We start from the raw sequence: 26,176 nt of genomic DNA, 5'->3' as shown, positions 1-26,176 counted from the left end.
GTTTAGCTCTATATTTATACTTTTTTAGCCAAAAAAACTTTAATACTTGAGATTAAGCTTTATTTTTGAAAACTCCCTTGTTAATCTGACGCCTTGTACCTATGCGTTCTAGGGTCAATTTCATTTTCTGTTAAAAGCAGAGATGAGCCTGATTCTCAGGACGACTCAGATCAAGATCAAACTCCAACAGACGACTCCCCCATTACTTTTGAGGCAGAATCAGGTAAATGTATTATGATAGAGAGTTTCATGGTTAGTCTCTTCAAACCCCCATGATCACATTATTAGCAAATATTAATTACATAATGTGCAGGGTTTCATTTTGATTTTTCCATACATACACGTAATGTTCTCTAACCATATTCACCCACTCTGGTACTCATTCGTATCCTTCCCTAACTCTACACCCCTTTTCTAATCATTCTTGAATTTTAAAAAATGGGTCTCATCACCTTTTCATACATGAGTACAATGTACTTTGATCTTATACTCTCCTCCTTGCCCTCTCTTTCCTCTCCTTCCACCACCTGCTGGTTTTACCCCCTCTATGAAGTCCCCTGTTTATATTCATGCTTATGTTTTGTTTGTTTAGATCTAGATTCTGCATATAAGAAAAAAATTGGTATTGGCCTTTATGAGTCTGGCTTTTTTTGCTTAACATGATGATCCTCAGTTCCACTCATTTTCCTGCAAATGACATAATTTCATTCTTCTTTATGGTTGAATAATACTCCATAGGGCATATATGCCACATTTTCTTTATCCATTCATCTGTTGATGGGCATCTAGGCTGATTCCATTACTTGTCTATTGTGAATATTGCTGTAAAAACCATGGAGTGTGCAGGTATCTCTGTTGTGTACTGACTTGCGTTCACTCGGTTATATGCCCAATAATGGGCATATAGTTCAGTATGGAACACCATACTAATTTCCATAGTAGCTAGTCTAATTTACATTCCCATCAACAATATATAATAATTTTTTTCTTCCTGCACCTCACCAGCACTTGTTTATTTTCCTGGTGATTGCCACTCTAACTGGGATGAGATGAAATCTCAATGTCGTTTGATTCGCATTTCTTTTATATCCTAAGGACATTGAACATTTCTTCATATATTTATTGGCCATTTGTACTTCTTCTGTAGAGAACTGTCTGTTCAATTCACTTTCTTATTTATTAATTAGATTATTTGTTGTTTTAGTATTTCATTTTTGACCTCTTTATATATTCTGGATATTAATCCCTTGTCCAATGATCAGCTGGCAAAATATTCTCCAATTCTATAAGCTATCTCTTCATTTTAGTAATTGTTTTCTTTGATGTGCAGAAGCATTTTAATTTGATACAATCCCATTTGTCAATTCTTGCTCTTATTTCCTTAGCTACTGAAGACCTATTCATAGAGTCATTGCCTATGCCTATATCTTCGAGTATTTTCTCTGGTTTTCCTTTAGTAATTTCAAAGTTGCAGGTCTTACATTAATGTTTTTGATCTATTTTGAATTGATTTTTTGTACAGGGTGAGAGGTAGGATGAAGTTTCAGTGTTCTGCATGTGGATATCCAGTTTTCCTACCCCTATTTGTTGAAAAGACTATCTTTACTCTTTACTCCAATGCGTGTACTTTTGGCACCTTTGTTGAGAATCAAATTGTAGCTGTGTGGGCTTATTTCTGGATCTTCAATTATATTCCATTTCTCTATGTGTCTGGGGTTTTTTTTTTTGCTAGTACCATGCTGTTTTTGTTACTATGACCATGTAGTGTAATTGAAGTCAGGTATTGTGATGCCTCCAGCATGGCTCTTTTTGCTCAAGATTGCATTGGCTATATGGAGTCTTTTGTGTTTCCACGTAAGTTTCAGGAGATTTTTTCTTTCTCTGTGAGGAATGTCATTTGATTTTTTTATAGAGATTGCATTGAATCTGTAGATTGCTTTCAGTAGTATAGCCATTTGACAATATTAATTCTTTTGTTTCAATGGTACTGGGATTCAAACTCAGGGCCTCATGCTTGCTAGGCAACCACTCTATCATTTGAGCCATACACCATACCCCTATCCATTTTTTCTTTAGTTATTTTTCAGATAGAGTCTTGCACTTCTTTCTGGGCTGACCATGATCCTATGCTGCTGCCTACCTGGGATTAGAGGCATGCACCACTGTATTACCATATTGAGATGGTGCCTTGCTATATTTTTGCCCAGGCTAGCATTGAGCTGTGATCCTCCTTATCTCTGCCTCCTGAGTAGCTGGGATTATAGGTATGAGCCACCATACTCAGCCTATCACAGTGTTAATTTTGCTCATCCACGACCACAGGAGAGCTTTCCATTTTCTAGTGTCTTCAGTTTCTTTCATCAATGTTTTATAATTTTCATTGTAGATGTCTTTCACCTCCTTAGTTAAGTTTATTCCTCAGTATTTTTAATCTATTATGAATATGATTTTTTATTTCTTTGTTAGCCTATTATTGGTGTATAGAAAAAAATACTGATTTTTACACGTTGATTTTGTATTCTACTACTTTGCCAAAAATGTTTATCAGATCTAAGAGTTTTTTAGTGGAGCTCTAAGGGTCTTTTAAGTATAGGATCATATCATCTAAAATAGGAATAATTTGACTTCTTCCCTCTCTACTTGTATCCTTTTTGTTTCTTTCTCTTGCCTTGTTGCTCTGGCTCATTCATTTTTAAATGAAATAGACAATTTATATGCATAATACATATCCAAGTTTGTGATACATATATCTGTAAGAATTTATTATATTATTTCAGGATTAACTTTACATAGCTTACTTTCTAGATTTCTATTGCTATTAATATCAATAGGTTATGTTTCATCTTGAGGACTGCCTAACTTTCCATAAGTGAAGTGCTTTACATATTTTCTTGTGATTAAAAAACGTACAGCAAGTTTCTAATAAAATGTTAACAAGTATATTATTTTAACATTGTAATATGCTTTTTAAATTTCTATATAGAAAATGAGAGCAATTCTTCTCAAATGCCAAAGCAACTAAATGCTATTGTTTTTCCTTCCTATATTATAAAGCTTTACATGAACATTGTTAAACATCATGTCTTTTTAGTAGAAGTGCAAAGGAAAATGTGATGAAGAAGAATTGGAATGGTCAGGGCAGTTTTCCTTGAGAATAACTTGGTTTTTATGTATAAGTAGCAAAGACATAAAATGTTATTAGAGAGGAGTAGTTCAACAGGTACAATGTTATGAGACAGAAGTACACCAAGGAGATTTTTATTGAATGAATTTAGTATTAGAGTTTTTCAGTGAAATAGAAATAATGAGAACATACACACACACACACACACACACACACGCACCTTTTTTATTCTATTCTTCTGAATAAACTTGACTAATAGAGACCCCATTCCACAGATGGGCATATTTTTGAGTTAGATTGCCAAAGATCTATAGGTAATTGTATTCATGTTGGGATTTGTATTTGAACCTTTGTCTTCTGATTTCAAGGAAATCTATTGACTTTTGTACTAAGCCAGAGCCATGAAGCATTCTCCTCAGTTGTAGATACTGTTTCTCTCCAGAATTATTTTTGTGTGAGTTAAAACATTGGAAAGACCAAGATATAATAGTTGTTAGCTATCCAGAAGTAACAATTGATAATTTTAGTTTATTTGAGAAAGAAGCACATTTAAATGTCATCAAAGCATTAAAAGTGCTTTCAAAAAATTGAAGGCCAGCCTATACAAATGTGAGGAGATATTTCCTTAATAATTTCATATTGGTGTACATTTTTTAACCTTATGCTCTGCATATTAATGGTTTTAAGGGAATGAACTGGTGTCTGCAAAATAAATAAGCACAGTAGAAAATTCAAAATAAGAAGGTAAGATTTCCCTCAAGACCTGTTCACAGAGGCTAGGGATATAGTTCACTGTTAGAAACTTGTCTAGCATGGCTCAAGAGGCCCTGGCTTCCATCACTAACACCACAAACAACAACAGCAGCAATAACACAAAACCCCCCAAAACAGAACTCCTCACAAATATTTGTAATGACACCTGGACCTCCTCTATTTCTCCTTTTCACTAACTGATTGTTCTGAATGTCTGTCAAATCCACCAATTTTATAAGTATTTTATGATAGCTAAAGCATTAGAGTAAGATGTAATATAAGACAATGTTGTACAGTACAGAATAGAACAGAACACTGCAGTATAGTAAAATACAATGTCATTCAATGTAACTTAACATTATATCATTCAACAGCATTTGATGTCATATTATTCCATGTACTAGAATGTAATGCAAACTATACACTCATGGAGAAGACTTTCAGAAGAGAGGGATGCTGAGAATATCATTAGTCTGGGCCACTTACTTCATAGTGAGGGCCAAGGAGATTAATAATTTACCTAAGTAAATTAATCTAGCATAACAGTTCCTTAAAATTTTTTAAACATGACAATATTAATGTGACTATGCATACAACTTAGTTAAGCAAGATGACATTTTAAAACATGAGCTAGTTAAACAAAAGAATACCAAAATAAGATGAACAGGTGAGAAACAATGTATTTGACATAAGTACAAAACTTCCATATGCAGGGACTTTCTGTTTGATTGGAAACCCTGGTATAAACATTATTGTCTCACTACTTAGTCCAAACTCATTTATAGATTACTTTGGGTTATATTATTAGAAACCATTTTTTGCACTCCAGGGAAAACTGAAATCTTATATTCCCGACTTTCTCCTTAATCTAAATTCTTGTGGTAGTAGAAATGTGCCATTGTGAATTGCAGTATGTTATTTAGACATTTCTATGGACAAATTTATGAATGTTTTGGCAATTAGGGGAAAAGATCGATTATTTCTTTAGAGCATTGATTCTTGCCTTAAAAGTAAAGCTTACTTAAGTTTATTTTAGTGGAGAATTTAATGAGTTACTGGGGCAGGCAAACAACCAGGAGCTTTAACAGGATATTCTCATGGCCATGCAGGATGAGCCTTCTCTTATTGCTCACAAACTGTGATGAATATATCTGATCCTTTTCTCAGCTCTCTTAACAAATGAACCAATTGAAAAAGAGTTGCAAGATGATATCTGTTCATGATTCTTAAATCTGTGTGTTAAGTGTGGGAATCTGAAGCCTGTTTTAAGAATTGTTGTGGAGCTTTATTGTTGTTGTTTCCTTAGTTTTTGATTTGGTTTGTTTTGTTTTTCAGAGGAAAAAGTTAGAAAATTAAGAATCTGGTATCAGCTTGAGATCCATAGCTCTCCTGGACCACCCATAAACACTATTGAAATACAATGTATTGCTCTGGTAAGAACTCATTCAATATTCATAGAGTCTGTCATTTGGGAAGCAGAGCTTTTGTTGTACACTAAATTTCTATTATTAAAAACATCCATATCAAATAAGTATATAGAGATAAATCAGTGGTAGCAATTTTAGATCTTAAATGCTTTGGGCAGACATCTTTTGTTTTATGGTATTTTATATTGACCGTACCAATTAGCATTCTACCTGCATATTTCAAGAATTAACCTTAACCCTCAAGAATTAAACTTAACCTTAGCCTACCTACTTGCTTTTTACATATAGGCCAAAAACAGGATTGTGCTTTCTAGATTCCTTCAATATTGATTGGTCCTGATTTCTATAGCAGGCTTTCTCCACTTTGAAACATATATAGAGAAACTAGCATATATTTGGTTATTAAATAACATTGATTCAGAATAAAAGTTTATTTGAATTATTGAAGTGTTACTAAAACTGTGTCCGTAATTATTTAATAAGGTTAAATATTAAGAGTCTTGGTTTAAATTAATCAAGAGGGCAAAATTGGTATTAATAATTTTCACTTAGAAGTCATTGTATTATGGTTAGTACTCAAGTACTTAAATTGGTCATGATCAAATAAATGTTTTCATTCATAAATATGCAGATAGATTTCTTCATGGAGTTGATTATTTGGACTCTTGAATTTTGGATCTAATAAATAGAAAGAAAGAAAAGATTTAAAATACTTTAAGTCTATAAATTGATTATTTTGTCACCTGGTTTTTGGGTAAATCTCCACTAAGGCATATAAAATAGATAGTTATAATACTGAAATACACTCAAGTATACCATACAAATGCATTGTCTTGTAAGTCAATAATTATTTAATGTGATGATGATTGGATCATTTCACTCAGTGAAAATATCTTATTTCTGTGACCTGATTATTGCTGCAGTATAGAATTTTTCTTAAAGGTTATTTTTAAGTGACATAATTTTAATTCTACCATCTCTTTATGGAAAGTGATTACTGAATTAAAATTTATATTTTTATCTAGACATAGAAGAAACATAATTTAAATGGGCCCTGAAGAAATTAGGAACATGAAGTAGTACCTGAGAATAGAGAATATTGGATTCCTTGTTGAGTGTATATTTAAAATGGGGCTAGTGATGGGTCGAAATGTATAACACATATTAGCAAACATAGATGCAATCCTAACATCACTTTATAAATATCTGTTACATCACTTAATTAATTAATGCATAAAGTATTTTCTATAAGACTTATTAATGTTTTAAGAAAGTACTAGTAGAAATTGAGATCCTTATAACTCTCAAATTTGAATAGTGAAGATTGTCATGCAGGTTGAGAAACACCCAGCATCAGGGTATTTTTCATGGCTATGTGAGAAAACTGAGTATAAAGTGAAAAAATGCCACCATCTGTATCTTTTAATGGTACATTTCTAATTCATTTCCATTTTTGAAATTAAAATTTGTATTACACTTTAACGGATATATTACTTTCATAAGTAACATGGCTGCTAGATCACTCCCTTTGTGACTGTAAGTTTTCTATTTTAATTAAATGTTCACTTTCAACTGAGATTGGTGGAAGAGGGGACACTTTTTCAACTAACTCCCATCAGAACCAATGATAGTGATGATGTTGCTATATCATTAAGTTTTTCTCACCTTTCTAGTCATAAAAACTAATTCCCTCTGTATCTTTCAGCCATGAAAACTTATTTCATGTTATGTCTTCTTTCAAATAATCCCATCAAATGAAATCATTGTGCGTTTCTTAAAGGATACTTTCTTAGTACTTTCAGGTGTACACTAAAATTTTTGTCCTCATCTACATATTATTGTTCAGGCCAGCCTTGAACTCTATATCCTCCTGCCTCAGCCTCTTGAGTGCTGGGATTACAGGTTTGTACTACCACATTCACCTTGAAAATATCTTAAATTAAAAATATATTCAATACCCCCAATCTATGGAAAATTCTAGCTTTGCAACACAGTATAATGTAGAGAATTGATTGTTAACCTTTGTGATTGTGGGGCAGACTGGAAGCTATGTCTCATTGCTGCTGCCCAGTTTCACTAGAGAGCCTCGTACCATATATAGCTTTACTGGGAAGAGATCAGAATTCAAAATTCCAAGTATGGTTTCTGCTAACTTCCTATAGCTTTCACATCAGTGTAAAGTTGAACCAGTTTAAGTCAAGGGCCTTCTGTATTTTTAGATACTAGATTTTTTTAGTATTTTCTCCTTTCTATATACTTTTATATTCATTTCTTTTTTTCCTCTTTTTTATTGTTGTACTGGGTGGATGTACATTGTGGCATTTATAAAAGTTCTTACAATATATCAGATATATCATACTTAAATTCACCCTTCCATCATTCTACTTTATCTCTCCTGCCCCCGTTCTTGGAATAGTTTGAACAGGTATCATCTTTCCATTTACATACATATGTACACAGTATTTGTACTATATTCACCCTCCCATGCCCCTTCCCCACCTCTCACTGATACCAACCCTCCCAGGCAAGACTTGTTCCACCCTCATGTTCTCCAATTTTGAAAAAGAAAAAAATGACATTTTTGTTTGTTTAAGATAGTTACACAGATCATATATTATGTGTGTTGTACAAAATACTAGCATTTTTCTTCCTCTTGAAATGTTGAAGTAGCAAAATTAGCATTCTGTTGTTAATTTAACCTGACAACTTATGAAAAATTCTTAAATAGAATTTTTATCTTGAAAATATTTCATGGCCCAATTTGTGTTAAATATATCCATGTATACACACACACACATACACACATATACATAGCTACAGAATACTATTTTGATTAATGGTTTAAGTGTTAATATACAAAATATTTTATAAAGATTATATTTTGGGAGCCTCACATGGTGGTACATTCCTGTATTTGAAGCACTTGGGAGGCTAAGGCAGGAGGATTTTTCATTCAAGGCCAACCTAAGCTATATAGTGAGTTCAAGGCCAGCCTAAGATACATAGAGAGATCCTATATCAAAGAAAATGAAATTTTTCCTGGAATGAAGGGAGGAGGGATAAAGGAGAATGATGGAGGGAAATGAATTCAATTATAATATATTTGATACATTGTAAGAACTTTTGTAAATGCCACAATGTACCCCCACACAGCACAATAAAAAAATGGAATTTTTGAAAAAAAATTCATCTCTATTATTCTGCCCATACTTTTATTTATCAGTTTTTTAGCATTTGTAGGTTCCCAAAAGATAGAGATACTTCCTAAAGTTTTAGAGTTAATAAATGGCTTTAATATCTATGTAAGGGCTGGAGCTGTGGCTCAAGCGATGAGAGTGCCTGCCTAGCAAGCATTAGATCCTGAGTTCAAACCCCGTATATCAGAAAATAATAATAATAATTGGGCTGGTGGAGTGGCTCAAGTGGTAGAGTGCCTGCCTAGCAAGAGTGAAACCCTGAGTTCAAACTTCAGTACTGCCTCAAAACAAAAAATCAATAATGTCTATGTAAACTGTCAAAGTATGACCTGAATTATTTGCTCATTACTAAATTCTTGATTGATTTTTATATAATGTCTATGGATTAAAAAATAAGATGTAATTTTCCACTTAAACTGACAGAATCAAGGCCATGACCTACAATTAAACTGTTTTCACTTCACTGTAAGTGACTAATAGCGGGACTAGGAGGAGGGGGCTGTACTCTCTAAATCAGTCCTACTGGGAGAAAATATGCCTTTAATTCTCTTTTGTACACTTTCTCCCTCATTCTTTCTTTCCTCCCTTCTTACCCATACCCATTCTTTTTATTTTTGCACCAAAGTGTACTGAACAAGCTCTGTTCTCTGAAAAGCAATTCATTTACTAATTTGCACATGCTAACTTTTAGGCCAGCAATGACTGTGAATAGATTTTCATTGAAGCACTTCTAGATTTTTATTCACAAGTTGTAGCACAAATGTTCACTTTTATTTATAGACTACCTAGATAGCCACAGTGAATCATTTTGACACTCTACTCATAACTACTGTTATTGTTCTTCTGATGAGAGAGACACAGACAGAGAGACACAGTCATTTTTTAACTAGCTAATCAGGAGTATACTTCCTAATGATCTGATCCTGGAATAATATGTATATTCTTATTTGTCATAACTCTTTACAATTTTTCCCCTCATGATCATTGGTTATATCTGGATACAAATGAATAAACCCATAGGCTCTTCTAGTCATTTCTGGCTTTATCATAACTCCCAGGTACCTGTGAATGCATTCTCAACCCATGTCTCCCCCAACTGGATATTAACAACAAGCTAGTGCCTTTGCATGGTACCTTTGCATTCTGTATGCTTCAGAGCAGAAGGTGGGTTGTGGGTAAATGATATGGTATGAGTCATGACTTCTGTAGATGTAGTGGTATACATATGGGAGTAGCAGAAGAATGATAATGGCATTTCCAATTTACAGCTGCCTCCCTCATTCCTCCAAGTTCTGAATTACTGATATTTCAATTTAGGAAATTTAAGACAGATTATAGTTATCACTTCTTCTTAATTACGTGGTGCTTCCAAAGTGCCCTTTACTTCAGTTTGTTTGTTGACTTGGTAATGTTTTCAAAATGAATAAAATTAAAATAGAGGATTTCCTCAACAATATGTTTTACTTAAATTAATATTATTGTGTGTTTTATATCTCAGAAACAAGTCATTTATAATGGATAATTGATTATCTTCTGAGGGATAATATGATGAAAAATATTTCCTGCTAATGCATATTGAATTATCATTGACTCAAATAAGCTTTTATGGGCAAAAACCACAATCCTTATTTATTTGAACCCAGAAGGAATTGATGAAGTTTTCAGTGCCAATACTCAGTGAATCAAATTTTTCCCCTTTGAGAAGATGTGAACTGGCAACCAAGTGACAAAGTTAGCCAAATTATAAAATAATAAAGTTCTTTTTCTCCCATATGAAGCTGCTGCCTTCACTCAATAACTTTAAAGTGGGAGAGCACTTGCCTAACATGAGCCATGTGTGGGTTTGCACCCCAGTGCCATAGGAAAAGTAAAAACAGTTCAGTCATTTTTAAAAAGCCAGATGTGGTGGCATACAGCTATAATCCTAGCACCTGGGAGGCTGAGAGCAGGAGTACCATGAATTCAAGATCAGCCTGGTCTATAATCTCAAAAAAGGTTGTGATTATCCAGAATATCATATAGATCAATAATTAGATGTATATACAAACACAAAATCCTCATAAATTATACATTCTACTCTATGATGAATATTTATTGTGTGTGCCTGATATCCCTGATAGTGTTCTAAGATGCCAAGGAATAGTGATAAGCAATAGAAGCAAGGACCCCATTTGCATGGAACTGACATTCTAATGGGGTTAGAAAACAAAATAAATGAAATTAGATAATTCACAGCAAGTTTTTCTCTTGTGTTAGATTGTCAGATGAAAAAATCACAAACCTGAGAAGCATAGATGATTTTATTTCCATGTTAGAACAAGTGTTGCTGCACCATTTAAGATTCACTAAATATATCAGAAAATACTATTTAGGGTACTTCTATCTCATATAACCAACTACAAATTTTCAGTAGTTTAATGCAATAAAATTTAAAAATTGTCACAGTCTGTTGCATGTATTCCTGGCTGAGGGTGACATCCTTCATGTTGTGATTCAAGGAGTCAGGATCCTTCCATTTTGTACTTCTTTTATCTTTTAGGAACTCAGAGGTTCTTTACATACAGGTAGAACAAGAAAAACAGAGAAATTCCACTAATTTCTTAATTTCTTTGGTGTAAAAGTGACGGTTCACTTTTACTGACGTACTGTTAGAATTAGTGACACAGCTATACCAGAGAGCAAGACAGTCTGGGAAGCATAATCTCTAGTTGGACAGCTGTTGACCAGTGACATCTTCATATGATGAAGGAGGACAAGAAAAATTTAGTGGAGAGATGATGTTTCTGGCATATCAAGGAAGATCACAAATCTTTAACCCATCACCCATTTCCAGCCAATATATGTGATGGCTAGAACACAGTGACAGTGTAAGTGTCTTCTTCAAAGAGAAAAGCTCACAGTTTAATGTCCCCTGGATTAAAGTGAGTTCCTGTCAACAGAATGGACCACAAATGGAGCAAAATTCACTTCCACTGTCATAAGACGATCTCATGAGTCAAAATGGATTTGAATCAATGGAAAGAGACTAGTCCTTGGCTATTTTGAAAGGACCTAGTCCAAGATACATTCTGTTACCGTGAGAATACCCCAGGAGAAAGAGTATACATGGAATAATGCAAAACAGAGAAAGAGAAGAGGAACTTACCAAGTCAGTTAGAGAAGATCAACCAGCAATAATGAATGGCCTTTGTTTTGTTGTTTGTTTGTTTTACCTCTCACCTAGCCTACATCCTATCACTTGGAAATCCACATTAGAAAAAATGATTGTAGCAGACAAAGAAGGTTAGAGCCAGGAGACTGAAAAATGCAAGTCATGTATAGAGTCTGAGAAATTACTACACAGTTCTGTGGGTGAGATTGGAGTCCCAGAGAGGGAAGATCAGGTAAAACAGGCAATTGGGTAGATGATGAAAATGTTGATTGAGTTTAGATTTCTTTAAATATCTCAAGATGAAACTTCCATACTGGGATAACAATTGATAGAGAAAGACAGATCCCTCACTGCCTTGGAGAGAAGTAGTAAGAAAAACATGTCAGATTGTACTGAACTAAATTTAGTCCATCTGCTATACCAATTACTGTTACAATAAATAAATGACTTGAATTTAGATAGTGACAATTCTATGAACAAAATAGTGTGGGGCTACAATGAGAGTTGCTTAAAGTATGGGGCAGTGCACCCAGGTAGAGAGAGTAGCAAATGCATAAGCACTACAGACAAACTGAGCTTGGTGGGAAGGGATATAGCAGGAAGGAACCCAGTCATTCAGGAAGAGAAAAAGATTGTGAGGCTTGAATTTGGAGCAAACAGTGGTAGGGGGTGACTTGAGATGAGAGTATTTCCATAGGGACAGATCTCAGACTCAAAGGGCAGGATTAAAAATTTTAGTCCATGTGCAATTTAGCCACTAAAGAATGTAAAAAAATAATAACCTGTTTAAAAGCCTCTCAAAATGTTTCTTCCCTTATAAAAAAAAAGCATGTAGATGAAATTTAAATGCTGAAAATATCTTACATTTGTTTTAAAATGTATGTATGCATTTAAATTTCCTCTATAAAGATTTATAACACAAAATTCATTCAATATACCTTTTCATACATACTTTAAATTAGTATTCCATTCTTAAATGAATATTCATATTTTCATTCTAAATACCAGAATCTTGTGAATGTTCTTCCTGTTTTAAAATCTTTACAATCCACAAGATTAAATATGCATATTTTATTGCTTTTGCAAAGCAATCTGAAAAATGGAAGCATTTTTCAGTCATTATGTTTGATAAAAACATTCCTTAAGTGCAAGCAAGAGAAAAATACTGAATATCTTACAAAGGAATGCTCTCTATAGTTAAACATAAAGAACCCATGTAAAAATGACAGATTGCTTAAGAAGTCTCCATGTGCAGTAGATACTATTTTATTTGAGTTTCAAAAAAGTCAGTCAAAACTGATTTATGTTTAATGGTAGACATACTATAGACTGAACTATAAAAGCATACTAATTAAAGTAGAGGAATATTGCATTGGCAAGACAGGTAACAGCCAAATATTTCAGGTGTTCACATAAAATTTTAATACAATTTCAACTTCTCATCAAACAAGAGTTATTGGTCATAAAATTGAATAGGGATGTGGCAGGAAACTCCAAATAAGACAATTAGCTATTTTTGCAGATGTAATTTTCTTTCTACACTGTGTATGTTTGCTTGTTTGTATGTTTATAACAGAATATCACTATGCAGCCCAGGCTGGCCTTGAACTCTCCATCTTCCTGCGTCAGCCTCTCAGAATGCTGGAATTATAGGCATGCACTATTACTCCTAGCTGTGCAGTTTGGTTTTCTATGTTATTTGTTCAAGATGGTTATGCATTTTTAAAATTGTATCAGTAACACAAGGGAGGTGTTCCATGAATAAACTTTTAAACTTTGATCATCTCATTAAGTGATGAGTGACAAAAATTTCTTCTTAACCAATTGACCATATCACACATTTTTAAAATACCTAATTTTGTAGTCTTAAGGCATATTTATGATTAAAGAAAAATTTTTGTCTGAGTTATTTTGATAGTGTTTATACAGGTGGATCTTTAAAAATTATCCATATAATACCATATTTTAAAAGTGTCTTTTATGGGAGTTTTATCTATTTAAGCTTAGAAGAAAATAATATTAATGGAAACAACACAAGGAATCTCCCTGCGTAGCTATCTTTATCTCAAACTAGCTAAAATGCCATGTTTTCCTTATTATCTTTTATGTGGAACAGGTTATGCCCAGAGGCAGTAGGGGGTGGGAAGAGGAGAAGGAGGCCCAAATAATGTATACACATGTAAGTAAATGCAAAAACGATAAAATAAAATTTTTTAAAAAGACCTTTTTTAAACAAAAATAATATTAAAACCTTAATGAAACTCAAAATTATTTTTATAATATACTTAAGTTTGAAACATTTTCTACCATATTAGAAACACAGCACATTAATAGCAAACCTAAAACTTTGGACTAGAATGGAGCATTTGTTTCTGTTGAATCTATTGCTACTTTCAAGACTCCAGAGAATTAGATTCTAGAGATACTCAGAAGATTGCAGAGTGTGTAGTTCTAAGCATTCAAGGACTACTGTCTGAAGGATGTTCTGTGAAGGATTTTGAGAATGTATGGAAATCTACTGTGTGGGACTGAGGCGGTCAGTTAGTGATACTTGCTGTGGATATGGCAAGGATGACAAGGGAAAGCTGTGATATAAGTGCCACATAAGCTGCCATCTCCTTTTCCTACCCTTAAGATGCAACCAACTATAATAGTATGTTATAACTCCTATGTATCATGAGTTCTTTTTACTATTAAATGGATTGTAGTTCACAGAAAAAATTGTTTTTAAAGTGATTTTGTTTTATTTTGTATTCAAGGTTTATACGTGATAATAAGACCTAAAAGAGGTATTTTATTCCTCTTTAGCCCAAGATCTAAACATCTAATATGCAGTTCTCAAAACTGTAGATCAAAAAAGTGGTTCAAAATTAACATTTTTAAGAAATAGAATGGAATAAAAGATAATACAAAGTATCAGGGAGTAATATCACAGGTGGTAAGAACAGGGATTGTCCTGTGATATGTGTGTATGTATGCAATTGTGCTGAAAATTGAATTATTCTGAGTTGTGATTAAAGAGTGTGAAAAATCAGTAGTTTAGAATTTTGCTATTTTTGCTTTGTGAACAATCTGTAAGATTTTGTTGAACTGATTTCTGGAAAAGTTTCTGAATAGTAGACCATGTCAAATGTCTAGGCCAATATATTTCATTTTAATTTTTTGTCTTCTACTCTAGACAAAATTTCTATAGTTGATAATATTTGTTGTCTTAGCATATTCCTTTTCTGTAGGTTTTTAAAATTTGTTTGACTCTTGAAAAATCTCTAAGGAGCTAAGTCCTGATGTATTATAAAATACATCAGGTTGCCTAGGAAATCAGTAAACTGTGACATAAGAGCATCTTGGAGTTACTGCCAGAATAAACACTGAAAAATGAACCTCATAATCATAATGATGCTGATGAAAAGTATATTTAGATGTAATTTCATGAGTAGTTTTCTTACCACTTAGTTACATGGATCTCCATGTTGTATCTGCTGTTAAAAATAATAATGTTACTGCTTACCAAGACTAATCAAGGGAAAATAGGATATTAAAAGCAGAAAAGATATATTCAACAGTGGATCAAGAAAAAGATACAGTGAATGGCCTTAAATAAAAGTTTTCTTTACATTTGTTTCCTTTGAATAGTGACTCTGTGCTGAGATAAAAAGCTAATTATAGATTTGTTTTGAAATTCTAGGAGACTATTTGCATTGAAATACCTATCACTAATCCAAAAGACAAAATTATTCACATGGATGTGAAATTAACAAGTGCTGCCCTTAATGGACCTCAAGAACTTACACTGAATCCATTAGAATGCCTTAACTATATTGTGTGGTATTCTCCAGCAACTACTGGCTATAAAGAAGAAAGGTATAGTTTGAGTGGGCATTATATTTTATTGTTGATACTTTGAACTCAAGCTTTTAAAATTATTACTTTACATGCTTTTATACTATTCTCTGATAAAATGTACTAATTTAGAGTTAATTTGTTTGCTTTAATGTAAAATTATTATTTATTGGAATATCAAATTAAATAATTCCTAAATTTCTCCTTTTACCTCTTTCACTTCACTTTTTGCTAACTGAATCTTTCTGAGTACAAAACTTTAACCAGAATAGAATGATTCCATAAAGATTAGGTATTAAATTCTCAATTTCCTTGATGGAAATTATTCTATATTTTTTCCTCAATTAAACACAAATCATCTACATAGAAGACATAGACAAAATTAAATCATGTTGTTATGCTATGCTGAAACCATACACATGACTACAAACATAATATATACTTAATATATAGGTGATAATTGTAAAAAATAATTAGTCACATCATATACATGCAAACTCAGAAACATGGCCTACATATTTATCATTAAATCAAAAAATTTTTAAGATAACCTACTGTTTTATGAATAATATTTTCAAGTTATTTATGATACTTTTCAAGACTATAGTTATGTATTTAGTGCATTCCTTAATTGTACTCCATGAAAATGCCCTTAATTAGTTGAAATGCTATTTCTGAGTTAGGATAATTCTTTTTTGAGATTAATAACCTTCTTTTAATCAATAAATAAAATTGCTTATATTTGAGGTGTCAACATAATGTTTTGAAATATGTTGTGAAATGATTAAATCAAGCTAATTAATATATACTATTCAACTATTTGTGATGAAAACACTTAAAATCTACTCTCTCAGCAATTTTCAAATATGCAATACATTGTTATTAACTGCAGTCACCTTGTCATACAAAAGATCTTGTGAAATTATTCCTGCTATCTGTCTGGAATTTTGTATCTTTTGACCAAACCACCTACTAATCAATCTACCCTAGCTTCTTTTTTTTTTTTTTTAATTTTTATGTTCTTTTTTTTTTAATTTTTTTTTCTTTTATTATTCATATGTGCATACAAGGCTTGGGTCATTTCTCCCCCCTGCCCCCACCCCCTCCCTTACCACCCACTCCGCCCCCTCCCTCTCCCCCACCCCCTCAATACATAGCAGAAACTATTTTGACCTTATTTCTAATTTTGTTGTAGAGAGAGTATAAGCAATAATAGAAAGGAACAAGGGTTTTTGCTGATTGAGATAAGGACAGCTATACAGGGCATTGACTCACATTGATTTCCTGTGCATGTGTGTTACCTTCTAGGTTAATTCTTTTTGATCTAAACTTTTCTCTAGTTCCTGGTCCCCTTTTCCTATTGGCCTCAGTTGCTTTTAAGGTATCTGCTTTAGTTTCTCTGCATTGAGGGCAACAAATGCAGAGAAACTAAAAAATCATGTGCTCAAAGTCCAATCCCCTTGTTGTGTTTGCCCTTGATCTAATGTTCACATATAAGGGAGAACATACGATTTTTGGTCTTTTGGGCCAGGCTAACCTCACTCAGAATGATGTTTTCCAATTCCATCCATTTACCAGGGAATGATAACATTTTGTTCTTCTTCATGGCTGCATAAAATTCCATTGTGTATAGATACCACATTTTCTTAATCCATTCGTCAGTGGTGGGGCATCTTGGCTGTTTCCATAACTTGGCTATTGTGAATAGTGCCGCAATAAACATAGGTGTACAGGTGCCTCTGGAGTAACCTGTGTCACAGTCTTTTGGGTATATCCCCAAGACTGGTATTGCTGGATCAAATGGTAGATCAATGTCTAGCTTTTTAAGTAGCCTCCAAATTTTTTTCCAGAGTGGATGTACTAGTTTACATTACCACCAACAGTGTATGAGGGTTCCTTTTTCCCCCGCATCCTCGCCAACACCTGTTGTTGGTGGTGTTACTGATGATGGCTATTCTAACAGGAGTGAGGTGGAATCTTAGTGTGGTTTTAATTTGCATTTCCTTTATTGCTAGAGATGGTGAGCATTTTTTCATGTGTTTTTTGACCATTTGAATTTCTTCTTTTGAGAAAGTTCTGTTTAGCTCACTTGCCCATTTCTTTATTGGTTCATTAGTTTGGGGAGAATTTAGTTTTTTAAGTTCCCTATATATTCTGGTTATCAGTCCTTTGTCGGATGTATAGTTGGCAAATATTTTCTTCCACTCTGGGGGTGTTCTCTTCAGTTTAGAGACCATTTCTTTTGATGAACAGAAGCTTTTTAGCTTTATGAGGTCCCATTTATCTATGCTATCTCTTAGTTGCTATGCTGCTGGGGTTTCGTTGAGAAAGTTCTTACCTATACCTACTAACTCCAGAGTATTTCCTACTCTTTCCTGTATCAACTTTAGAGTTTGTGGTCTGATATTACGATCCTTGATCCATTTTGAGTTAATCTTGGTATAGGGTGATATACATGGATCTAGTTTCAGTTTTTTGCAGACTGCTAACCAGTTTTCCCAGCAGTTTTTGTTGAAGAGGCTGCTATTTCTCCATCGTATATTTTTAGCTCCTTTGTCAAAGACAAGTTGGTTATAGTTGTGTGGCTTCATGTCTGGGTCCTCTATTCTGTTCCACTGGTCTTCATGTCTGTTTTTGTGCCAGTACCATGCTGTTTTTATTGTTATTGCTTTGTAATATAGTTTGAAGTCAGGTATTGTGATACCTCCTGCATTGTTCTTTTGACTGAGTATTGCCTTGGCTATTCGTGGCCTCTTGTGTTTCCATATAAATTTAACAGTAGATTTTTCAATCTCTTTAATGAATGTCATTGGAATTTTGATGGGAATTGCATTAAACATGTAGATTACTTTTGGGAGTATAGACATTTTTACTATGTTGATTCTACCAATCCATGAGCATGGGAGATCTCTCCACTTTCTATAGTCTTCCTCAATCTCTTTCTCCAGAAGTGTATAGTTTTCCTTGTAGAGGTCTTTCACATCTTTTGTTAGGTTTACACCTAGGTATTTGATTTTTTTTTAGGCTATTGTAAATGGAATTGTTTTCATACATTCTTTTTCCGTTTGCTCATTGTTAGTGTATAGAAATGCTAATGATTTTTCTATGTTGATTTTATATCCTGCTACCTTGCTATAGCTATTGATGGTGTCTAGAAGCTTCTGAGTAGAGTTTTTTGGGTCTTTAAGGTATAGGGTCATGTCGTCTGCAAATAGGGATATTTTGACAGTTTCTTGACATATTTGTTATCCTTTTATTCCTTCTTCTTGCCTGATTGCTCTGGCTAGGAATTCCAGTACTATGTTGAATAGGAGTGGAGATAGTGGGCATCCTTGTCTGGTTCCTGATTTTAGAGGGAATGGTTTCAGTTTTTCTCCATTAAGTATAATGCTGGCTGTAGGTTTGTCATATATAGCTTTTATAATGTTGAGGTACTTTCCTTCTATTCCTAATTTTCTTAGAGCTTTTATCATGAAATAATGTTGGATCTTATCAAAGGCTTTTTCTGCATCTATTGAGATGATCAAGTGGTTTTTGTCTTTGCTTCTGTTAATGTGGTTTATTACATTTATTGATTTTCATATGTTGAACCACCCCTGCATCCCTGGGATGAGCCTACTTGGTCGTGGTGAATAATCTTTCTGATGTGTTGTTGAATTCGGTTTGCCATTATTTTGTTGAGGATTTTTGCATCAATATTCATTAAGGAGATTGGCCTATAGTTCTCCTTTTTGGAGGTGTCTTTGCCTGGTTTTAGGATAAGTGTAATACTGGCTTCATAAAATGTGTTTGCCAGTTTTCCTTCCCTTTCTATTTTGTGGAATAGTTTAAGGAGGGTTGGTATCAGTTCTTTAAAGGTCTGATAGAATTCAGCAGAGAATCCATCAGGTCCTGGACTTTTCTTTTTGGAGAGACTCTTGATTGCTGCTACAATTTCATTTTGTGTTATAGGTCTATTCAGGTGATTAATTTCCTCTTGGTTCAGTTTTGGATGATCATATGTATCTAGAAATCTGTCCATTTCTTTAAAATTTCCAAATTTATTTGAATATAGGTTCTCAATGTAGTCTCTGATGATTTCCTGGACTTCCATGGTGTTTGTTGTTATCTCCCCTTTTGCATTCCTGATTCTACTAATTTGGGTTTTTTCTCTCCTCATTTTAGTCAGGTTTCCCAGGGGTCTATCGATCTTGTTTACTTTTTCAAAGAACCAACTTTTTGTTTCATTAATTCTTTGTATGGTTTTTTTGATTTCTATTTTGTTGATTTCAGCTCTTATTTTTATTATTTCTCTCCTTCTGTTTGTTTTGGGATTTGCTTGTTCTTGTTTTTCTAGGAGTTTGAGATGTATCATTATGTCATTGATTTGGTATCTTTCAGACTTTTTAATATATGCACTCATGACTATAAACTTTCCTCTCAGGACTGCCTTAGCTGTGTCCCATAGGTTCCGGTAGGTAGTGTTTTCATTTTCATTGACTTCCAGGAACTTTTTAATTTCCTCTCTTATTTCATCGATGTTCCATTGTTCATTAAGTAATGAGTTATTTAGTTTCCAGCTGTTTGCATGTTTTTTGTCTTTACTTTTGTTGTTGAGTTCTACTTTTACTGCATTGTGATCAGATAGGATGCACGGTATAATTTCTATTTTCTTATATTTGCTGAGACTTGCTTTCTGCACTAGGATATGATCTATTTTGGAGAAGGTTCCATGGGCTGCTGAGAAGAATGTATATTGTGTAGAAGTTGGATGAAATGTTCTTTAGACATCTACTAGGTCCATTTGATCTATTGCATTTTTTAGATCTAGGATTTCTTTATTGATTTTTTGTTTGGATGACCTATCTATTGATGATAATGGAGTGTTAAAGTCTCCCACAACCACTGTGTTGGCGTTTATATATGCTTTTAGGTCTTTCAGGGTATGTTTGATGAAATTGTGTGCGTTGACATTGGGTGCATACAGGTTGATGATTATTATTTCATTTTGGTCTATTTCCCCTTTTATTAGTATGGAATGTCCTTCTTTATCTCTTTTGATCAATGTAGGTTTGACGTCTACTTTGTCAGAGATGAGTATTGCTACTCCTGCCTGTTTTCGGGGGCCATTGGCTTGGTAAATCTCCTTTCAGCCTTTCATCCTAAGCGTATGCTTATTTCTGTTGATGAGATGGGTCTCCTGTAAGCAACAAATTGTTGGATCTTCCTTTTTAATACATTTCGTCAAGCGGTGCCTTTTGATGGGTGTGTTAAGTCCGTTAACATTAAGTGTTAGTACTGATAGGTATGTGGTGATTCCTGTCATTTTTTTGTCTTAGTTGTTTGAAGGTTTGATTGTGTGTACCTACGTTGAGGTTACTCTCTACTTTCTTGCTTTTTCTTTTCTTGTAGTTTGGCACTGCCTGCCCTTTCATGGTTATGTTGGGTTTTACTTTCTGAGTGCTGATTCCCTTGAAGAATCTTTTGTAGTGGTGACTTTGTGGTCACATATTGTTTTAGTTTCTGCTTAACATGGAAGACTTTTATTGCTCCATCTATTTTGAATGATAGTTTTGCTGGGTAGAGTATCCTGGGGTTGAAGTTATTTTCATTCAGTGCCAGGAAGATCTCACCCTAAGCTCTTCTTGCTTTTAATGTTTCTGTTGAGAAGTCTGCTGTGAGTTTGATGGGTTTACCTTTGTATGTTATTTGTTTTTTCTCTCTTACAGCCTTCAATATTCTTTCCTTAGTTTCTGAACTTGTTTTAATGATGATATGTCGTGGAGTAGTTCTATTTTGATCTGGTCTGTTTGGTGTCCTGGAGGCCTCTTGCATCTGTATGGGAATATCTTTCTCTAGATTTGGGAAATTTTCCGTTATTATTTTGTTGAATATATTATGCATTCCCTTCGCTTGCACCTCTTCTCCTTCTTCGATGCCCATGATTCTCAAGTTTGGTCTTTTGATGGAGTCAGGGAGTTCTTGCATTTTCTTTTCACAGGTCTTGAGTTGTTTAATTAATAGTTCTTCAGTTTTTCCTTTAACTACCATTTCATCTTCGAGTTCTGAGATTCTGTCTTCTGTTTGCTCTATTCTGCTGGATTGGCCTTCCATTTTGTTTTGCAGTTCTGCTTCGTTCTTTTTTCTGAGGTTTTTCCATATCCTGGCTGTTTTCCTCTTTAGTGTTGTCTATTTTTGTCCTGAGTTCATTTATCCATTTATTCATCGTGTTCTCTCTTTCACTTTGGTGTTTATACAGTGCTTCTATGTTTTCCTTTATTTCTTCTCTTGCTTTTTCGAATTCTCTATTTTTGTTGTCTTCGAATTTCTTGAGTGTCTCCTGTACATTTTGGTTGACCCTATCCAGTATCATCTCTATAAAATTCTCATTGAGTACTTGTAGTATGTCTTCTTTTAAAATCTTCTTGTGGGCTTCATTGGGTTCTTTGGCATAGTTTATCTTCATTTTGTTAGAGTCTGGATCTGAGTTTCTGTTTTCTTCATTCCCCTCTGGTTCCTGTACTAATTTTTTGTTGTGGGGAAACTGGTTTCCCTGTTTTTTCTGTCTTCCCGTCATTGTCTTTGGTGTTGTTACTGTCCCGGTACTGTGTGCAATTAAGTATTTTCTAGCTTGTAATAATAACAATGGTAATATTTAGAATGGAAGGGTGAGCTGAGATGGAAAGCAAAAAGTTAAAGAAAAGGGGAAAACAAATACACAGACAAGAGGGAGAAAGCAGAACAAGGTTTCAGACAAGAAAGTTTCAAAGGTATAAACAGGGAGCATTAGTGTACTAATTGACTGTAAGCTGCACAGACATTAGAGGGACAGAGATAGGATTGAAAATCAAAAATAAAAAAAAATTAAGATAGGACTAAAAATAAAAAATAAGTAAATGAAAGAAATATCTATATATTAAAAATGAATTAAAATAAAATGGAAAATAGAAAATTAAAAAAAAAAACCAAAAAGCCCTCCAAGTTCAAATGCAATGAAGTTTCCGTCTTAATAATTTGGGTGTCCATCTCAGTCTCCAATCCTGGAGATGGTGCCTCAGATGTTGTTCTGTAGTTGTCTCATCAAAGGGGACACATAAAGTAGAACAAAACTACACACACACACAAAAAAAACCCACCTAGTGTCCCAAGTTCAAATGCAATACAGTTTCAGTCAGTTTTTCCGCTTGCAGGTGTAATTCGGTTGTTCTCTCATCAAAGGCAGGGAGAAAAAGAAAAAAAAGAGTCTGGAGACAGTTCTGAGAATGGAATCTGCACCTGTGGCTCGCCTGCCTGCTACTGTCAGCCTGCTGTTGCTGGAGGCGTTATTTATGCAGATCTCTTGGGTGAGCTTAGCACTCACCTGGCCCTGCAGGCTTTGTTTGCTCAGATTTCTCCTGTGCGGGAGCTTCTGCTACAGGCTTTCCCCTTTCCAAGCACTGGGAAAGGTGACACTGCACCCACGTTGTCAGGCCTGCGTGTTTATTTACAGTTCATGTGGGAAGTGGGTCTTCCCCCCTCTCCTGTGAAGTTTTCCTCCCACTGCCACTTTCACAAGCTTTCCTGCTCCTGCTTACTGGGCGGTGCTGCTGCTCCTGCCAGCCGCCATGTTTGTTTACAGTTCACATGGGAAGTGGGTCTTCCCTCCTCTCCTGTGGAGTTTTCCTCCCTCCGCCACTCTCACAATCTTCCCCACTCCTGGTTGCTGGGTGTGCACCCCTCTCCCGCTCCCGCCAGAGCCTCTCCGGCCTGCCCGGCTTGTTTATTTACAGTCCCGCGAAGGATTCCCTTCCCCCAATCTTTAGCGCTCAGGGTGCCCCACCCTCTTTCCTGCGTGTCTTATTTGTTCTTATTACTTATTACTCAGTTTCTCTTTTTTCCCTGGGTGGAGGTCAGTCTGTCCAGGGGGCTATGCTGCTCTGGCCCAGGCTTGTCTGTGGGAGTACTGCGGTACCATGAAGCTCACCTGTTCCACGTCTTCCCAAGCCATCTGGGCGCCAGCGACTGGTGGCCTGGGGGCCCTCCTTATTTCTCCATTTAACATGAAGTCTACCCTAGCTTCTGATAACCACCATTCTATTCTCTGCTTTTGAGTTTGATGTTTTAATTTTAATTTATTTCTTTTTAATTTTTATTACTATATATTAATTGTACAAAGATATTTCATTGTGATTTTTCTAAACATGCATGGAATGTACTTTGATTATATTTATGTCTTCTGTTACTTTCTTATCCCCACACCCTCCTTTAATTTACAAAAATTTAATGGGTTTCATTTTGGTGTTTTCACGCATGCATACATGTATTTTGATCATATTTACCCCATTGCCCTCTTTTTTCTCCCTCCCCCTCCAACTGGTTGCCACCCCAAAGAAATAGTCCCCCTTTTAAGTTCATGTCATTGTTTCTGGATCAAGATTCTGCATATGAGAAAAATCATGGAATATTTGTCATTCTAAGTCTGGCTTATTTCACTTAACATAATGTCCTTCAGGATATTGATACTTTTAGCACAAAATCATATTGTAGGAAATAAGTAATTGTTATTTTAATGAGTAGATGACTAGAGGAATAAATTTTTAAAATTTTAAAGGATTAACTTTATTATAATGTGAACCAGGAAATGAAGAACCTAGCATATTAAAACATTGCTTGAAAAAATTACCATTAGAAATGTGCACTTGTGTCATCTCTCCACTGTGGCTGTACAGGCTTTGTGAGCACAGACTTGATCTTTTTTTCTTTATCAGCATACATTAAAAGGCATAATCTTGGCTTATATGTAATGACTACCTACACTATTATTATCATTGTGGCATGAATTTTACATACATAGACACATAGAATTCTCAAAGCAACTGTAAAATGACTCATTCTTCCTAATTTATAAATAATGAAATTGAAGCTCACAAAGTTAAGTGACTTATTCAAAGATACACAAATAAAACATGACAGACCTAAAATATCAGTCCAACTATGCTTTTAAACTACCACAAACTCTGCCCCTCCACACATGCTGGTTATAAAGGACGCTCTCCAGAGTCATGTCACTTGATAGCTTTCACATGAAAGCTAATATGTATTCAAGTTAACAAACTAAGTTTAATGACAGTTAAAAAGCAGTATATTTCCTGTTATTGATCGTGCAAGACATTTAAAATACTTATGTGTAAACATTTTCCATTAATTCAACAGAAATGTATTAAATAGATACTGATGACAATATTTTTAATATGAAGTGATTTTCTCAACAACAAAATGAGAAATTTTTTTAAAAATGTGTCCATAATAACAGTAGAATACATCACAGAGTAGTGGTCAAATATTGTATTTGAAACCAAGTATTTCTACCAACCTTGATGTGCTTATTTTTGCCAAGTTTCTTATACAAACTAAAAATACTGACAAGATTTTCCATATTTCTCTCCACCAGCATTATTTTTCAGCCTAAAATAGGTGAAGAGTTCTGGTATTTACTGAAATTAACTACTGAAATCCCGAAAACAAACACACTACCAGAAATTGAATGTGACCTTGGAAAGTAAGTTCTATTTAATAGATATATTTTATGCAAGAAAAAAACTAATCGGTAACAGTACTACTGAAAAGCATTTCGCCTCTTAAAATATGAAATAAGTGTATTTCTACTGCAAAAAATATCAAAGATAAACAGATTGGGGCATGGTAAGTAAAGACTTTTATTCCAAAAGATTATTGTAAGGGAGAGAAAAGTACTATTATGATAGGGAAAAGGCTCCCATCTCAGAAATCTACCAGGGTCACAAAATCAAACAGATAAAGATATTACTTTCATGTGATAAAGGCAAGTGGAAAACAAATGTAAACAGAATTTTAGGAGGAAAACAGCTGGACAAGCAAAAGAAAACAGTCAGTAGGGTCTAACAGAAAATGCGTCTCACTGTGGTCAGCTGATTTCCCAGGAAAGCTAAGGAAGAGACCATGTTGCTTATGTGAGTGAGTGTGTGTGTGTGTGTGTGTGTGTGTGTGTGTGTGTGTGTGTGTGTTTGCATAGGCTTGGGGACAAGTCGAGTTCAGAAGCTGGTATGAAAGAGAGATGACTGATGAAAATTTAGTTAACTCAAAGTACAAGGTAAGCAACAGACAACTGTGAACACTTGATCATTAGGTTAATACCATGTTCCCTTCAGATATGACCATTAGTATTTAGATGTTCAAGGTCCTATTATATGTCTGGCATCAAATTTGATGCTGGTAAATGTCAAAGTTAACTTTTAAAATGTATGTGCTCTTAGTTTGCAAATTAGTGACTTTATCGTTAATTTTTCTCCCTTAGCTCACTAAAAGGGTCTTGAATTCTTCTACTAACAGATCTTGGGCCAAGGTATCACTTCATGTGATTCATTAAGGAGCTAATTCCAGTAAAATAAGTAGGAGAATAGGGGAGGCAGGGTAAGAAAATAGAAGAAGCTAAGCAGGAATTGGCAGCAGATACAGTCCCACACTTCCTAATCTTGCAGAGGGGTCTGGAAGCTTAAACAGAGTCACAGGGTTTGCCCTGCCTTGAAGCAAAGGAGCTGAGCTTTTGTTGTTATTTTTGTTTGTCTATTTGTTTTTGTAGACTGGTCCCTGTTCTATTTTATTCTTAATTAACAAACAATAATTAGATATATTTATATGGTACAATGTGGTATTTTGTTACATTGTCTGATCAAACCAGTCTAATTAG

The 26,176-nt window shown here is 34.4% G+C and overlaps 1 protein-coding gene across 1 annotated transcript in view; it reads left to right on the top strand.

Annotated features, from left to right (window-relative positions):
- Cfap47 (cilia and flagella associated protein 47) overlaps positions 1-26,176 on the top strand; it is a 393,644-nt gene that overhangs the window by 265,789 nt on the left and 101,679 nt on the right. Inside the window, exons 51-54 of the mRNA XM_074062282.1 lie at positions 113-223; positions 5,213-5,310; positions 15,338-15,513; positions 24,902-25,009. Coding sequence (XP_073918383.1) covers positions 113-223; positions 5,213-5,310; positions 15,338-15,513; positions 24,902-25,009 — 493 coding nt within the window. The remainder of the gene's footprint in view (positions 1-112; positions 224-5,212; positions 5,311-15,337; positions 15,514-24,901; positions 25,010-26,176) is intronic.

This window comes from Castor canadensis, chromosome X (assembly GCF_047511655.1).
Source record: "Castor canadensis chromosome X, mCasCan1.hap1v2, whole genome shotgun sequence".
NCBI lineage: Eukaryota > Metazoa > Chordata > Mammalia > Rodentia > Castoridae > Castor > Castor canadensis.
This window is presented reverse-complemented; position numbering and strand designations above follow the sequence as displayed.